The 18,876-nt window shown below is 37.1% G+C and overlaps 1 protein-coding gene across 1 annotated transcript; it reads left to right on the top strand.

Moving 5' to 3' along the window:
- Positions 1-11,995: 11,995 nt before the first annotated feature.
- LOC122064605 lies at positions 11,996-14,465 on the top strand. Its single transcript, XM_042628333.1, has 4 exons — positions 11,996-12,115; positions 12,859-13,209; positions 13,278-13,620; positions 13,762-14,465. The coding sequence occupies exons 1-4, from the start codon at positions 11,996-11,998 to the stop codon at positions 14,463-14,465; spliced, it is 1,518 nt and encodes a 505-aa protein (XP_042484267.1).
- The last annotated feature ends 4,411 nt before the right edge of the window (positions 14,466-18,876 follow it).

The raw sequence follows: 18,876 nt of genomic DNA, 5'->3' as shown, positions 1-18,876 counted from the left end.
ATTATTATTATTATTATTATTATTATTATTATTAAAGGAAAAGAAACTATGAATATAAGGTACTACATTAAGCTATTTGTACATATACTTTGGGATGTTCTTCCAGAGATAGCTATTGATAAGCTGGTGCATGGCTAGGCAACTATTTATACTTTTAGAATTATATTTCTACCCTCAGTAAATTCAACAACATGAATACAAAATATGGGAAAAAAAAAAAAAACTTATAGTGAAGCAATCTTCTTCACTTGTCATAATAACGACTAAGAATTGTAAACCCAATAATAATCTATAAATTTTTTAGTAAACATTTTAATTAATTTGAAATTTTATGAAAATTGCGTCAACGCAAGAAAGCGCAGAGTCCGTGACTCCGAAGAGATGGGCTGTGGTCCTGTGGAGGTCCCACTCCCACCGCCCCACATGGAGAGAGGATCCGAAGTCCGAACAAAAAACAAAGGCGGTACGGGTACATCATGAATTGCAAAATTCAAACTTGGGACTAACTGCTAGAACCAAAGGTGCAGAATTGAGCGTACAAAAGGTGGTTGGGATATAAAATCAAATTTGAATCATGCATGATTCTATTAAGGTAGGACCAGATAGGGAGAATAGTCATTTGGGTATTGATAATTCAATGAAATATGTAAAAGGAAGTGGGTAGTGGACAAGATGTGGGGCTAGTCAATGGAGAGTCTGGATCTAGATCTCGAATGGTGCTTGATTCACACTTGAAATCTATTCATTCTCTTTCTTTTTACAACAAATCCATTCAAATGTGAATCAAGCACCATACGAGAGTCAGGACCTGATCCAAACTTATTGATGGAAAAGGTTGAGCAATGTGATGGAGAAGAATGGAAGATGTTGATTTAGATAGTAGTCTAGACTGACAAGTAGAGATGTTATAGTAAAATGGGATATTGGGGTACTTCTTTTTTTTTTTTTTTAATGAAGGTTAGGTTAAGAAAATCATGGAGAGTAAGAATGGTAAAACTTCTTGTAAAAGAAGAGACCAAGGACAACTACAATAATCAACATATATTTACCCAGTGACAAACATTGCCCATTTTATTTAAGTCTATTCTTTTTTTGATTTTTTTTTTTTGGGACAGAAATCGGTAGATGATTGGATGGGGGATCCAACTCCTCTCCAACGACTTGGGCCTGTAACGAGCATCCAAGGCTTGGAACACACATCTCAACATATGTCAACACCTGGGGATGTGTGTCAACACTCTCTCAACACTTAGATGAATTGTTGGATGAACGTTAGTGTTGGAGAAAATCTTTTTCTCTGAATGATAGGAAAAAAACATATCATCACCGAGAGGCAATAAGAGTGAAGAAGTCCTAGATATGAGTTTTTACATCACAGGGTGTTTCTGTTTCGCATTGTGTATCCCATCCAAAAACCATCTGATTGGAATTGTTGATTTATATATAGATGGGATCATAGCATTTGATGCACAAGATATAGAATCAAACAATGAGGGATCGATGTGATACGTACTCAAATTTTGGTGGAAACAAAATAGGAATACAAGAGAGAAAATATGAGAGAAGGAATAAAATAGGATTGCCTTAGCGTATTGGGAGGTCGCTAATCTCGGTTTTGGCTAATTGGGAGGGAGCCAACCTCAATTTCTTAAGAGAAATTTTAGAGATTAAACTTCTTGATTTTCATACCAGTAGCATCCTATTAAAATAGATACATAAAAGAAGTTATCCATAACTAATATAACTCCTATTAACAACACAACTGCACCTAAGCCTATAACGACCTCGATGGCCCACAACATACTCAATAAAAAACTTACCACTAATACATGTTTGACCCAACCACTTAATTCTAACTAACTCAAAACAATAAAATATTATTTTAATTTGTGCAAGGGTTGCACATAACACCATGTGGGCCCCACACAGCCTCAGATATTATAGGACCGACTTCGTCCTTTAATTGCTGGAATCACCATCCTGCATATCGTTGGATGCTCTTAATTAATGGTACTTTTAAGAAAAGACAGAGAAATGTTAAGAGTGATAGACATTTCCTTGTAGTGTCAGACAATTCCCCCTTTAGTCAAGTCATTTCTCACGAGGCAGTTTCCTTTCACCCACTGGGAAGGAGGGATTCTTTCATGGATGGGTATGGAAGCCTTGATGGGTATACTTTCTTACACTCATGGTGAGGAAAAACTTTCTTCACAATGGAGCAGAAAAGAAAAAAGAATAAAAGAATAAAATGGTAAAGTGACCAAGACCAAAGAAATCAAATAATGGAGTTCCATGGGACCTACACACCCTCAGATACTAGAGGACCAGCATCATCGTTTAATGGCTGGGATCTTCATCCTGCATATCATCAGATGCTCCTTAATTAAGGCACTTCTGAAGATTATTTTCTGTATAAATCTCAGGAGAAAGTAACTATCATTCTTTTTCTTTTCTTCAACCATAAACAAAGAATAAAGTTTTCCTAAGGCCATGGTGAAACCATGACTATAAGAATGTGAACATCTCTTTACTCAAGTCGCCATCTATACACAGGTAAGAAGACAGAAAATTGTTGAAAGTGATAGGCATTGCCTTGTAGTGGTAGGCATAGCCTTCTTTAGTCAAGTCATCATTCATAAGGAGGCAGTTTCCCTTCACCCACGGGGAAAGAGCGATTCCTTCACCACTGGGTGTTGGTGCTTTGATGAGTACACTTTTCCTTTACCCATGGTTTTAGAATTTTTTATTTTTTATCTTTTTTATAAAGTTTAGGTTACAGAAAGGAAGACTAAATGACTAAATTAAATTTCTATACATTATTATGCGAAAATGCAGGGTAACAATCTCCCTCAATCCGTCTCCACTTGTTACACTTTCTTGTGTCTCTAGTATGTTCGGTTTAGGGGTGTCAAAACCTAAACTGAACAAGTAAAACCAATTTGTTTACTAATTGAACTGAACCGATAATAGCCCGGATCAAACCAAACTAAAGCCTTATTGGGTAAGTTTTGGTTTGGAGTATTGCAACCCCAAAACCAAACTAAACAGCATCGAAAACTGAATGAACCTGAAACCAAACTAAAACCGGCTCAAAACCAAACCGAAACTGAAATCAAACTTGTAAGAAACCGAAAATAGTCCAAAATCCATTAAAAAAAAAAAACAAAAACAAATTTTGCATCGTTTTTTGTATATATTTGTTCGGAAAGTCGAATTAAAACTAAACCAAAAACCGAAATCAATCCAATATAAGAAACCGTTGACAAACCAAAACCAAACCGCATGGAAACGAAACCAAATTTTCCTTATTGGTTTGGTTTATGTTTCACCATTCTTACACCGAAACCGATTCAACCTGGACTGAAACTGGGCCGAACCGACCCGTTGACACCCTAAGTCTCGCTTATTGTTGGTCACATTAGTATTTGGGTCATTTTCTCTCAAGCTTTTGATTTGGTGAGTTTATATTTTCATTATTTTTCTAATGCCTTGCAATCACTAATAATTGTTGGGGAAAATAATGTGCAGCCTCTATGCTTAGACATAGCTTGCCTGGAAGTCCTGCCCTCATGTGGTCGATGCTTGTACATGCTCTCCTAATGGTTTGTATATTAGCACAGTAGCCAAGCAAACGGTTAGTGTTTCTCTTACGCTAATTGTTTTGACACATGAGACATGAGACTTATATATCATATATTTAAATATGTTAGATGGTTTGGTTTCAACTTAAAACGGTTTGGATTGATTCATTAGTAAGAAAACAAAATCAAGCAATTTATTAAACGGTTCTAATTTTCAATATCCAAAATACCTATTAAACAATTTTATAGAAATCAAAATCGTACATGATTATATGATCTTTTGAATTGAATGTAAATCATTTTTAAGATCTGAAAAAAATAACAGACATCTAACGCAGTTAATGACAATTTTTTCTTTTAATGGGAAAGAAAGAAATAATTAAAAGAAGACGAAATCTACACCCAAGTGGCAATCGTAGTAGCAACATAAATATACTGAACAATTTTGTATAATACACCAAACTGAAAATGATGTAGAAGGTTAGTAAATAGAGTAAAGTTTCACAACATTATTTAAATAGTATTTCATGCCTAATATCGCATTGTTATCTTGAACCCATGAAATAAATGTAGTAACTGACAAATTAGCAAAGCATGCAACTACCACCCGAAGTTCTTCCAATTGGAACATTGTTCTGCCTTTTTTAAATCAAGATTTAAGATGACATCTTCAGCGTAGGCTTAGATATAGATACATCTAATTTGATTTCCATTTTTGTTTTAGTTTCTTGTTCTACTAATGGTAATTTCCAAGGTGGACCAGAGATTTAAATAGCACTTTGTAATCGTTCATTCTTTTCAAACTTTTAATATACTTTGGTTGACCTTTGCAAACAAAGTTTGCAATATTAGTCTGCACCGATAAAGACTTCTAAAGTCTAGGCACAACACAATATCAACATCCAATGAAAGTACTCTGTCAACACCAAGGTATTTCCTTAACCGTAGGTGGAAATTAAACTCTGTCGGTCCCACATGTATTATTATTATTATTATTATTATTATAAATATTTTTTTAGCTTTGATGGTCTATAAATAGAAGAGTAAAAGAAGTCATTTCAATGCCTTGAATCTAATCTAACTTCATTTTTGGAGTTGAGGAATTAGATGATGGCGGAACAACCCACTGCAGCATTTCAGGTAGCTGATCAGAATAGCCACCAAAGCAACGAGATGTCAGGACGTGCAAAAATCACAGTCGAAGGGCACAGAAGTGTATTTCAGCAAGCTACTAACCATAGTACGCAGTTGAGCAAGATGTTTGATCATTCAGAAGTTCGACTTACGGAGTCACAAGTGGGGCCGTCACACCGAAAGAAGAAAAAATAATTACAACAAATTACTGGCTAGATACAACAAATTACTAGCTAGATACTTCTATGCACTGTTTGCCATGTGTCATCTCTTTTTTTTTTTTTTCTTCTTCTTCTTCTTGATCTTTGTTCAACTTTTTAGGTTTTCCGAGATAACCTAATAAATGTGTTTCATTACATATTATTATTATTATTATTATTATTATTATTATTATTATTATTATTATTATTATTATTATTATTGTTTTTTTTTCTTTTGTTAATGATGAGTACCCAAGGCTCTGGCCTGATTTGTCTCACAGACTCATACTAACCCCATAATTGAATGGATTAAATCATATTAGGATTAAATGAGAACTATTCAACTTTTAATTAAAGCAGTAAAGAGTAATATACACCAGATTCAAATCCTCTGTGACTAGTAGTGAGGATCCAACAGTTGGGAGGGTCCTGGTATGCACCCTAGTTGTCGGATGCTCACTGTCACTCATTGCCTCCCCGTAGAGGATTTTTGTGCCATAACACCCTTGTATGAGTGGTCCTAAGAAGGTAAGAAAAGTTGAACTTAAAACTACACTCCTTGAGGCGAAGTTCCATTGTCAATTCGGCTACACCTTTGACGATTGTTATATCCTCGCTCTCTCTAGATCCAATGGACTATGTTGGATGACTTGTACGAGAAGTCCAATCGGAGTGGTAATGTATGAAGTTTTATACTCTAGATGAATCATATCATATAAATTCTTTCATATTGGAAGATGTGATTCGATCGAATAAAGAATTATAGACATTTCCTTCTAGTTTTAGATAATTTCCCCTGAAGTCATTACTCACGAGGCAGTTTCCTTTCACTTACTGGGAAGGAAGGATTCTTTCATGGATGGTTGTGGAAGCCTTGATGGGTATACTTTCTGTCACTCATGGTGATGAAAAACTTTCTTCTCATTCACAACGGAGCAGAAAAGAAAAAAGAAAAAAAAAAGGTAAAGTGACCGAGATCAAAGATATCAAACAATGGAGATCCATGGGGCCCACACACCCTTAGATACTAGAGGACCAGCCTCGTCGTTTAATGGCTGGGATCTTCATCCTGCATATCATCAGATGCTCCTTAATTAAAGGTACTTCTCAAGATTATTTTCCGTATGAATCTTAGGAGAAAGTAACTATCATTCTTTTTTTTTTTTTCAACCAAAAACAAAGGATCAAGTTTTCCTAAGGCCACGGTGAAACCATGACTATAAGAATGTGAACCTCTCTTTAATCAAGTTGTCATCTATACACAAGTAAGAAGACAAAGAAAAATGTTGAAAGTGATAGACCTTGCCTTGTAGTGGTAGGCATAGCCTTCTTTATTCAAGTCATCATTCATAAGGAGGCAGTTTCCCTTCACCCACAGAGAAAGAGCGATTCCTTCACCGATGGGTGTTGGTGCTTTGATGAGTATACTTTTCCTTTACCCATGGTTTTAGAATTTCTTATCTTTTTATAAAATTTAGGTTACAGAAAACAAGACTAAATGACTAAATTAAATTTCTATGCATTATTATGCAAAAATGCAGGATAATAATCTCCCTCGATCCGTCTCCACTTGTTACACTTTCATGCACCTCTAGTACGTCTGGTTTAGGGGTGTCAAACCTAAATCGAACCGATAAAACCAATTTGTTTACCGGTTGGACTGAACGGATAATAGCCCGGACCAAACCAAACTAAAGCCTTATTGGGTCGGTTTCGGTTTGGAGTATTGCAACCCCAAAACCAAACCAAACTGCATCAAAAACTTAATGAATCCGAAACCAAACTAGAACCGGCTCAAAACCTGACCGAAACCGAAATCAAACTAGTAAGAAACCAAAAACAGTCCAAAATCCATTAAAAACAAAAAAAAAAACAAAAACAAAAACAAAAACAAATTTTGCATAGTTTTGTGTATACATTTGTATGGAAAGTCGAATTCAAACCATACCAAAAACCAAAATCAGTCCGATATAAGAAACCGATGACAAACCAGAACTAAACCGCATGAAAATGAAACCAAATTTTCCTTATTGGTTTGGTTTCTATTTTACCATTCTTACACCAAAACTGATTCAACCCAGACTGAAACTGGGCCGAACCGACCCCTTGACACCCTAAGTCTGGCTTCTTGTGGGTCACATTATCCAACGTTTTTGGGTCATTTTCCATCAAGCTTTTGATTAGGTGAGTTTATATTTTCATTATTTTTCTAATGCTTTGCAATCACTAATAATTATTGGGGAAAAGAATGTGCAACCCTCTATGCTTAGACATAGGTTGCCTGAAAGTTTTGCCCTCGTGTGGTCGATGCTTGTACATGCTCTCCGATTGGTTTATGTATTAACACAGTAGCCAAGCAAACGGTTAGTGTTCTCGTACCCTAATTGTTTTAACACATGAGACATGAGACTTATGTATCATATATTTAAATATGTTAGATGGTTTGGTTTCAACTTAAAACAGTTTGGACTGATTCATTAGTAAGAAAAAAAAATCGAGCAATTTATTAAACGATTCTAATTTTCAATATCCAAAATACCTATTAAACAATTTTGTAGAAATCAAAATTGAATGATTTGTTACATGATTATATGATCTTTTGAATTGAATTTTGATCATTTTTAAGATCTCAAAAAATAACAGACATCTAATGCAGTTAATGACAATTTTTTCTTTTAATGGAAAAGAAAGAAAAAAATTAAAAGAAGAAATCTACACCCAAGTGGCAATCCTAGTAGCAACAGAAATATATTGATCAATTTTGTATAATACACCAAACTGAAAATGATGTAGAAGGTTAGTAAATACAGTAAAGTTCACAATATTATTTAGATAGTATTTCATGGTTAATATCGCATTGTTATCATGAACCCATGAAATAAATGCAGTAGAGTAGCTGACAAATTAGCAAAACTTGCAACTACCATCCGAAGATCTTCCAATTGGGACATTGTTTCACCTTTCTAAAATCAAGATTTAAGCTGGCATCTTCAGTGTAAGCCTAGACAAAGACTCATGTAATTTGAATTCCTTTTTCATTTTAGTTTCTTGTTTGATTGATGATAATTTCGGAAGTGGACAAGAGATCCAAATAGCACTTTGTAATCTTTTATTCTTTTCAAATTTTTAATATACTTTTGTTGACCTTTAGCACAAAAAACACAAGTTCATAATATTAATCGATAACAATAAAGGCCTCTCAAGTCTAGGGACAGCACAATATCAACATCCAATGAAAGTTCCCCCTCAATTCCAAGGGATTTCCTTAACCGCGGGTGGAAATTAAACCCTGTCGGTCCCACATGTATTATTATTATTATTATTATTATAATAGATGTTTTTTAGTTTTGATGGTCTATAAATAGAGGAGTGAAGGAAGTTATCTCAATGCCTTCAATGCAATCTAACTTTATTTTTGGAGTTGAGGAATTAGATGATGGCGGAGCAACCCACTGCAGCGTTTCAGGTAGCTGATCATAGCCACCAAAGCAACGAGATGTCAGGACGTGCCAAGATCACAGTTGAAGGTTGCAGAAGTGTGTTTCAGAAGGCTGCTAATGATAGTGAGCAGTCGAACAAGATGTCTGATCATTCAGAAGTTCGAGTTATGGGGCTACAAGTGGGCACGACGTCGCAACAAAAGAAGAAAAAATAATTACAACAAATTAGTAGCCGTTTGCTTGTACTCTGTTTAGGTATCGATCCCGATCGACCAGCCAATAATTTGCCATGTGTCCTTTTTTTTTTTAATATTTATGAATACCATGTGTAATCCTTTAAAAAAAAAGAGTGATCTTATTAAACTCCTCTCTCTTTCTTTCTTTCTTTCTTTCTTTCTTTTTTTTTTTTTAAAGATAAACCTAATAAATGTGTTTCTACAAGTATCTGACTAGTCTCGCACACCATACTGACCCCACAATTGTTTGGATCAAATCATATTTAGGTTGAATGAAAATCATTTAACTTTTACAGAAAACAGTGAAGAACATCAAACACCATACTAAAATCCTGGCACTCACAATCGTTGGACCCTCACTGCACTCATTACCTCCCCTTAGAGGATTTTTGTGCCTAAATACTCGTATGTGAGTGGTACCAATAAGGTAAGAGGAGTCGAACTCAGAACCACACGTTTCTTGATTTGAAGGTTACTTGCCAACTTGGCGACCCCTTGACAATTGTTACATCCTCTCTCTAGATCTAGTGGACCATGTTGGATGTTTAGTACAAGAAGTCCATTCCGAGTTGTAATGTATGAACTTTGATCCTCTAATGAATCATATCATATAAATTCTTTCATATTGGAAGATCTGATCTGATCAGGTCAAATCAAGAATTATGAATGGTTCAAATGATATAATTGACTTGTAGTTTGACTTGTACAACCGCAATAAGGGTCAGGAAGATAGATTCAAGTGGTGATGTACCAACTTAAACATCATATAAATTCATACATTTTGAAGATCAAGAATTCTATTTCTTTAATTTTTTTTTTTATCCAAATCTAGTGGATCCAATGGGATAATTTGTATAGCTGGAATATGGTCTTAAGGGTCGATCAAAGTAATGATGTATTAAACTAGATGGTTTTGATGAGTCCTACCATAGAAATAGATCAATTTTTGAATTTCTGATTTTTATTTTGATCCAGAGATTCCGTGGAACGAGCCTACAAAGGCGGCTTCTGGTCCAATAATGCCGACCAAAGAGACATCTCTACCGGTCGGTCGCAAGTCTATATTTTCTCCAACTGCTGTCAAGTCTCAACCTTTTCCACCGACTGTGACCCCACATCTCCCTCTGTCCCCGCTTCATTCAAATATTTCCTTGGCATTGTCAATAGACTTAATACCATATAAATTGTTATTTTTATTCCTGTAATTAGGTGATATGGAATAATTTTGTCAAACGTTTTTTATTCTGTTTTTATCGTTTCTTGACACAAAAATGATAGAAACACATTTCATGAAACGTTATCAAATGGACCCTAAGTGTATCCATGCTTGATTTGCATCAATTTACCTATTTTTCAATAAGTGTAGCCTTAGGCCTTGTTGATTCGTCAATGGGTCTGTACTCGGCCCTTATGTGGATTTACTATGTAATGGCCATTCACCTTGAAAAAAAAAAAGAATCTTTAGTATGTTCTTACAAGTTGGCCTCAAATTTGATTTATGCATTTCATGATGCAACTGTACTGCCTTCGTTTTCCTAGACACAAGGGTGCAGTGAAAAAAAGTCCCAACCCCCTCACTAGATGCTTGTGCATGCACTCCCACTAGCCCATGTGCTGGTCCAATGGCCATGCAATCAAATATCAACTCCTTCCATAATTAATAGAGAAAGGTGTTCTTTGACAATGAAAGCTGTCTATACACCAGTGTTTCTTTGTGTCTCTCTCTCGACCCTATTATAAGGATTAGACATGTCATTTCATAAGAATAGAGGAGAAAACTACATCAGAACTTTATTTATTTTTTTTTTTTACTGATTGGGGGGGGGGTGTGGTTGCATGGAGGAACCCTTAACATGAAAGATCAAGCGTTGTGGGTTGTTTAATTAACTTTTCCTATATTTCAGTAAGATTAGATGCTTAAAACAACCCATTAATTTGTTAATCCTGATGCCTCAGTCACATGTAATTTTTCTTTTGGGTACAACCACATACATTTCCAAAAGTCTGGAAAAAGCCAATCATTCTTTTTTTTTTTTTTTTTTAATCAGAAGTCTGGAAAAAAGACATTTCTAATCCATGTGAAAACGCGTGAAGTTCCTATTTAACATTTGTTTTTATTGTGGATGAGGTAACTGCGTACGTAAGCACAAAACGTCATAAAAAAATTCTAATTTATACATACAGGGAATCGAACCCTATGTAAGTTAAATAATTATACTGCATAAGAAAGTTGAACCTAGTACCTCTCACTTGTAAACTTAATTCCGACCAACAAGCTACAACTTCATGCATATGTGTGATCTTAGTTCTCCTTTTTCCCCCCTAAGTGTAGACCTTAAAAATAAATGCTTTTCCTTACATCTCTCTCTCTCTCTCTCTCTCTCTCTCTCTCTCTCTCTCTCTCTCTCTCTTTTACATACAAAAGAAGAGGTGATATTTTCACCACCCATTGTATCTAGGTGTAGGGTACAACATCAATATGAAACTAATCTGGGAAAATAAAAGCATCCAAACCAAGGAGGTGGAGTGGTCTTTTTGACACCCTTGTATCTAGGTGTAGAGGCACTCAACAAGGTGATATTTTTCCCTTTGTTTTTTTTGTTTTCACTATTCAAGGGCTGAGAAGTATCACATATCACGGTTCATAAAATAAGGGGTTGTGTCAATATGAAGAGTCTTAATAATAATTAAGATGGTTTATAATCTATCCACAACTGCAAAGAGAAGCGCGCCGCTGATGCCGCATGCAAAGAAAAGGATGATACTTTTGGTGTTGTTGGGGCTGTTTGGGTGGAGAAGACATCTTTGGGGGCGGCTGGTGTGGAGGTTTCCGGCAGGAATGGTCAAGGGTCCTTATTAGGAAAGCATACAATTTCGAAATCACCAACCATCTCCCATAATTGTGATCCAGCTTTGTATGGAAACTCTGATGCGCAAGAGGGGATTATTGCTATTGAGTTGCCTATTTTAGAAGGATACTCCTCAGCCAATTTGAGGAATAATCGTATTGCAGATCGATTGGAGGAATCATGCATCAGAGATGGATCGGGTTTCTTATACGGGCCAGATAGAATCAATGAGATGGACCAAACCATTGAGACTAACTCTATCCTAGAACAGTGCAGTCTGGTTTCTCAAGGATGTGCAGCTAATCCAGATTTGGATGCTGGCCCTTGTCAGGTCTCTGTCCACAGTGGCCATGTGATCAATACCATTACTTCTAGTGCTATAGATACTGGTCACCTCACCCTCCACTACCCTGAAGTTGACGCCATCGATGCGGCTGCCCTCCAGAAGGAACAATGCCACGGCATGGAAACAGTTACAAGAAAAAAGGGGAAACAAGTGTTAAATGCGGAGCAGACTAAAAAGTTTGACCGTATTGCCTCTTCCAGATGTTTATGATGCGGGCCCTCTTCTGGAATATCAGAGGGATGAAGAAGGCTGCTGGTCGTGCAACCTTTAGCAACATTCTTCTAGCCAAGCACCCTGATGTGGTTTGTCTAGCAGAACCAATGGTGGAGGTAGCTGCTTTCCCATCTCTCTTTTTTAATAAATTGGGATATGATGCATGCTTTATTCATAATGTTCGTCCTGATAAAAACCCAAACCTATAGGTCATTTGGAAGAGGTCTCTCACCAAACCAACTATTATTTCCATGTCTGACCAGTTCATTTCTCTGTGTATAAATTGGAGAAACAATTCCATTTTTCTAACTTTTGTGCATGCGAGCTGTTTCCGAGCAACTAGAAGAGAGCTATGGATGGCTCTCGCAGCGACTCCAGTTGGCTCCTCTCCTTGGCTAGTGACAGGTGACTTCAATGCCTCCCTCTTTCGCACAAAAAAAAGGGTCCTGGTGCCTTTTATCTTGGGTCTGCGTCTGAGTTCAATGCGACTGTGGATACTTGCAACCTGATATCAGTTCCTTCTCATGGGCATAAGTTTACTTGGACGAACAACAGGAAGCGTGGGAATGTTTTGGCTGCTCTGGACAGGTCTCTCTGTAATGAAGAGTGGATAAACCTCTTTCATGACTGTACCCAGGAGGTGATGCAGCGCTTTTCTTCCGACCATTCCCCCCTGTGCATTACCTCGGATTCAATGCTGAAGCCTGTAAATTGCCCCTTTCTCATCCAACGATTTTGGATGGACCATGAGGAATTTATGGATGTGGCAAATAAGTCCTAGAGCAAACCAGTGGATGGCTATCCTATTTTCTCCCTTGCTCTTAAGCTGAAATGCCTCAAGCCTATTCTCAGGAGCTAGGCAAGATCAGTGTTCCCAAACCTGGATGCGGAATTAAAAGCTGCAAAGGATGATCAAGAAAACAAGCTTGCAAAGGATGGAGAGCTCTTGGACTGCATTCCCCATATTCTTGACGACCTTGACGTTAGAGGATTGGAAGCCATCCCAAATGATCAAGAAATCAAGCTTGCAATATGGGACCTGGACCCTGACAGTTCTCCAGGCCCTGATGATTTCTCTGGTGCTTTCTTCAGACATTGTTGGGAGCTGATTGGTTTTGATGTTTGCCGTGCTGTGAAGAACTTTTTCAGACTGGAACCCTTCCTAAAGGAATCAATAATAGCTTCTTGGTCCTCATCGCGAAAATGGAAGGTGCAACCTCTCTGGACAAGTTTAGGCCGATTTGCATGCAAAAATTTTTCTGTAAAATCTTGTCCAAGGTTATGGTCACAAGGCTCTCTTCTCTCCTCCCTAAACTCATCTCGGAAGAGCAAGGCACCTTTCAGAAGAACAAGGTAATTCAGTCCAATATCAGCCTGGCTTCAGAGTTAGCTAACCTCATGTTTGACTGTACAAGAGGTGGAGGTATGAGGATAAAAATAGATATCCGGAAAGTCTTTGACACTGTTTCTTGGAGCTTTCTCTTCCAAGTCCTGAAAAAGTTTGGTTTTCCTGATACCTGGATTGCTTGGTTGCATCAAATTCTTCGTTCATCCAGAATTTCAGTGTTGCTTAACAGAGGTCCGATTGGGTTCTTTGGTGTTGAGCGAGGGCTGCGTCAGGGTGACCCCATCTCCCCCCTTTTATTTATCCTTGCTGAGGGGGTCCTATGTAGGGGAATCCACCTTATGCTTTAAGACAAGAAACTGCAAGCCATCAAGGGTCCTCGTGGTGTCCAAATGCCTGGTTTTCTCCTCTTTGCAGATGATATCTTCTTCTTTTTAAATGGCTCCATCAGATACGTCAGACATTTCAATGACTTTCTTACAAAGTATCAGCAGTTTTCCGATCAACAAATCAACCTCGACAAGAGTAAACTTTTTCTGGGGAAGATGTCTCTAGATAGGAAGCAACACATCTCTGATACCCTTGGAATTTCCATCTGCAAGTTCCCTACAAAATATCTGGGAGTGAAAATTTTCAAGGGTAGAGTCACTCGTGAACCACTCCTCCCGGTGATGGATAAGATTAAAGGAAGGATGGCTGGTTGGAAAGGAAAGCTCCTATCCATGGTTGGTAGGGTGGAACTGGTTCGATCTGTTATATCTGATATGCCATTCCACAACTTCTCTGTATACTGGTGGCCTAGCTCTTTATTGAACATCATGGAGAGATGGATGCAGAACTTCATTTGGAGTGGCGATCCTGAAACAGCCAAAGGAGTAATAATCAATTGGGACTCTATCGGTAAGCCTAAACAGGAAGGAGGGCATGGAATTAGGCGTCTGAGGGATGTCAACAAAGCTCTTCTCTGTAAGCAGGTATGGAATATAAAGCACTCAACATCAGCCCTGAGCAACATTATTAATGCTCGCTTTCTGAGGAAAAATGAGGAGCTTAAGAAGGGATATAAATCTTCCACAATTTGGCCAGGCCTTCGAAGAATGTGGTCTCTTGTCTCTCACTAAGAGCGATGGGTGCTAGGTAATGGGGTCTCTATAAACTGCTGGAAAGACAGATGGGTTGGCTCTAAATATTTTCAAGAAATAGCGGGTTTGAGAGAAGAGTTGTTTGCGTCTTTTCCATGAAAGTTGCAGACTTTATTGACAATAATGAATGGAACTTCCCCACGGTTTCATCTTCTCTTCTTCAAGATTTTTTTGTAGCTGCTTCAACCATCAATATTCCAAGGGGTAACATAGAAGATAAATGTGTTTGGACCCTCTCCACCTCTGGTCAATTCAGTACCTTCTTCGCATGGAATGATATCCGTCGCCGAAATCCCAAGGTTTCTTGGGATGAGTTGGTCTAGATGAAAGGCCTCTCTCCTCGACAGTCAACCTTTGGCTGGCGTCTGTGTCACAGGAAGCTTCCTACTGATGACGTCATTCGGAAAAAAGGCATCTCTTTAGCCTCTAAATGTGTCATGTGTGGTATCCACTCTGAGACTCTGCCCCATCTCTTCTTAAATTGCAGCGTATCTCGGACTCTTTGGGAAAATTTCTTGAGCTATTTTGGGTTGATTTGGAAGGATCAATCCTCCATTGCTGAATTGACCTCCTGGTGGAAAAGAAAGCGAAGAATTTTGTAGGTAAAGGACCCTTGGGCGGCTGGCTTGATTATAGTGACCGGCACTATTTGGCAAGAAAGGAATCATCGATGGCATGGTGGTAAGAGTAGGGATGCCTCTCTGCTGTTCAAAAAAAATCTTGAGGACGCTTAAGGAGTCCAATCTCACCTTAAAAGGGGTCATTCGGTCTTCTGCCGATCTACTTTGCTGCAGGAAGCTAGGGTTGCAGGTAGCTCCAGGCGACCCTCCCTCCATTCTTGAAGTCATTTGGTGCAAGCCTCCACTCGCCTGGTCAAAGCTAAACATCGATGGTAGCTCCATGGGGAACCCTGGTCGAGCAGGAGGTGGGGACGTCATTCGAGACTCCCATGGGAAAGTTATATTCTCTTTCAAGCTCTTCCTTGGTATCAGTACGAACTACTATGCAGAATTCATGAGTTCCCTTCATGGTATCCACCATGTAATGGGTCAAAGGATTACAAACTTGTGGATTGAAACTGACTCTGTGGCAGTAGTCACCGCTGTTCAAGATAAGTCTCTCCCTTGGTTTGCCCTGCAAGAGTGGCTCTCTCTACAGCACTATCTCAGTTCTATCTCCTGGAAGATCACTCATTGCTTCAGGGAAGCCAATCCCATTGCGGATTACCTTGCCAAATCAGTTGCAAAAACAGGAGTATCTGGAACCATGGAGGAATTTGCTACTCATATTATTGAGGAGATTAGATGTGATTCCTTCTCCAAACCAAGATTTAGATTCTGCAGATAGCTTTGGAGGATCCTGCTGATGGCAATACCGAAGGTGGGGTCCTTTCTTTAGCTTCGGATTCTTTGATGTACCTTTAAAATCTTTTTCTCTTCTTCATTTTAATACAATTCTGATTTCTAGCAAAGAAAAGATGGTTTATAATCAGTTTTGCACACAAGGGATCAATCTCAGAACCATCATCTTGTTTAAAAAGTCTTCTTGTTTGTTAAATGGTTATTGTATTCAATCCTGTTTATTAATTGGAGAGCAATATTCTTTAAAAGGTCATGTGGCCCGTCACACAACGGCAAGATTGCTCAATTGTAATCAAGTGATTGAGGGTTTGAGTCAGGAAACAGGCTCTTTGTGAAGTGGAGGTAAAGCTAAGTACATTATAACCCTCATCCCCAGACGTCACAGTGGGGGGAGCCTTGTACACTGGGTATGCCCTTTTATTCACCATCTTCCAGAATAGGAGATAAATATTAAGTACATAATATATATTTCTTATCTTGAAAGACAAACTGTTGTGTAGCCTTGCATTAGTAGGGGGGATAATCAGAGTGCATGGGGGCATTCCATAAGGTGGGATTTTTCATTTCACAAGGGGTAGGGGAGACCCTTTTGTCTTTCCTTACAGCCTTCTAGCTCTTACTCCATTAAACAAACAAAGATTTCTGTGGAGCTAGAAATACAATTTATAACAAATATGGAGAAGTAGTTTTAACTCCACATAAAACATATTCAAAATGATTGTCCCACTCCTATGAAATAGAAAATGACATGCCTATAGATGCTTCCTCATTTCTCCTTCCTATTAACCTTCTAGCTCTTACATCATATAAAAAAAAATGGGAAAATTGGTTTTTCGGGTAGAAATACAATTGAAAAAAATAAATAGGAAAAATATTCATATAAAATATACGAAAAGACCACCCCTTATGAAATAGGAAATAATACTTATCTTGATGCTTCCTCTCGCGAAGAAATCACAGTCGTCCATAGAAAATGAATCATGAACAAATATATATTATTTTAAAAAGTCTTGTTGACTTCGAAGTCTACTCAGAAATTGTGTAATCAAATTTTGGCCTTGTAGTGGCAGACATTGTTCTCTTTAGTCAAGTCATTATATACATCGAATTAGTTTCTTTTCACCCACGAGGTAGAATTCCTTCATCAATGGATGTTGATACATTTATTACTTTATTAGTGTAATTCAATGATTTGATCTCATCCTTTGTTATATAATTTCTTTATTCAGTAAAAGAATTCTTTTCTTGATTCTTGGCCTTGAAAAAATTTAAAATTAAGCATTTAATCAAGGCCTTCAGCATCCAACATGCGTATTCTGACAATGGATGGATGTTGTGAATCATGTCATACAGTTTGTATTAGGGAAATTTTTCCACTGACCAGTTACAGTGAAGAGAATTTGTTTCTGTAAGCTCTCACATGTCGTTTACAGATTCTACGGATTCCTATTAAGAAATAAAAATAATACCAATGGTAATTATAAGAAACACAAACAAACACAGCTACTGGTGGGACTTCAAAAGGATCAACGTAAAAATATTTGTTAATATGCTATTTTCTTGCCTATCAACTCTAAAGAGAGATAGAGAGATAAAAAAGTCTATTAACACATCTCTTTTAGTTTTGTCATTGTCTACTCACCAATAAGAAAAATCAAAGAGAAATATTAGGTTGACGGACACTGCCTTGTAGTGGCCGACATAACCTTCTTTAGTCAAGTCATTGTTCATAAGGAGACAATTTTTCTTTATCCACGCGGAAGGAAGAATTCCTTCATCGATGGCTGTGGGTGCCTTGATGGGTGTAGTCTTCCTTCGCCCAAGGTGGAGAAAAACTTTCTCCTTGTTCACAATAAATAAATAAAAGAGAGAGAGAGAATGTTAAAATGACCATCATTCCTGAAATAATAAAAAAAATTAAATTTAACATGCTACCATTATGATGACATAATAGAAAATAAATTTGTTTGCCTTTTATAAAATTTATATTAAAGAAAACAAGATCAGATCACAAAAATATATGTTTATGCATTATTATGCAAAAATACTAGATAAAATATAAATAGGAAAATCAAAACATGATAAAAAAAAAAAAAAGGACATAAATGCTAACAAAAGAGAAAAATTGCAAAAGAATCATAGAAAGCTCCCTAAATAACAGAGCTAGCACAAAATTCAGAATCTCTTCATAAGGATTTGGCATCTTTTTCAATGCTCTATGGAGAGCATCGCTAGCATAACCTTATTCCGAAATTAATATAAAATTAAAAGTAATAAAGAAAAATACGAGAAGTTAAGGGAAAAGTGGGGATTTCGATACATTCAAACTAAAATTGGAACTTTGTTTTTGGGAAACTTGGAGCTCAGATGGTGTCTGTTGGAAGGCATTCCACTACCTAGCCTCTTCGGTCCAGCCGCTTCAAGTAATTCATTTGATTGATTTATTTATTTATTTATTTGGATCCTGAGGACCTTGTAAGATTCCTTGTAAAAATGAAATAAGGTAAAAAAAAAAAAAAAAAGCATTACAAGTTGTGATGTAAGAATCTGGATGCTTGGATGGGTCTTTCTATAGAAATTGTTCTATCTTTGAATATCATATCGGAATAAAAATTCTAATTCTCTTAAATTCTTTATTTTGATTCGGATCCAATGGACCATATAGCATGACTTGTACATTAGATTAGGGTTTTTGAGGATTAATCCAAGAAGTGATTTTAGAAGCTCCATTTGTGTTATACCATATAATTTTGTCCTTATTAGAAAGATCCAATTGGATCAATAATTCTATTTCTTCAATTTATTCATTTATTTATTTATTTTTTTTAAATTTAAATCCAGTTGATCTTATAGGATGACTTGTATGGTCAGATCTAGAGAGGACTGGATTTGGTTAGACAATATGTGATTGATAAGTAAGGATCAGATTTTTAGCAAGGTTCAGAATGTATCGTCAAATATTCAATACGATTCCACAAGATCTATTTTCGATGAAGTAAAGGATTCTAGCCAATTTCCAGACAAACTCG

This window comes from Macadamia integrifolia, chromosome 2, assembly GCF_013358625.1.
Source record: "Macadamia integrifolia cultivar HAES 741 chromosome 2, SCU_Mint_v3, whole genome shotgun sequence".
Taxonomy (NCBI): Eukaryota; Viridiplantae; Streptophyta; class Magnoliopsida; order Proteales; family Proteaceae; genus Macadamia; species Macadamia integrifolia.
Note: the sequence above shows the minus strand (reverse complement) of the source record. Positions and strands in the feature narration are given on the sequence as shown.

Bases quoted from the DNA above. Each gene is read 5' to 3' on its own strand.
- LOC122064605 (XM_042628333.1), top strand. From the start codon at position 11,996: ATGCGGGCCCTCTTCTGGAATATCAGAGGGATGAAGAAGGCTGCTGGT. The intron at 13,210-13,277 runs GTGCAACCTCTC...ATCTTGTCCAAG, and splicing joins CCTCATCGCGAAAATGGAAG to GTTATGGTCACAAGGCTCTC. The intron at 13,621-13,761 runs GTGACCCCATCT...TCCTCTTTGCAG, and splicing joins TGAGCGAGGGCTGCGTCAGG to ATGATATCTTCTTCTTTTTA.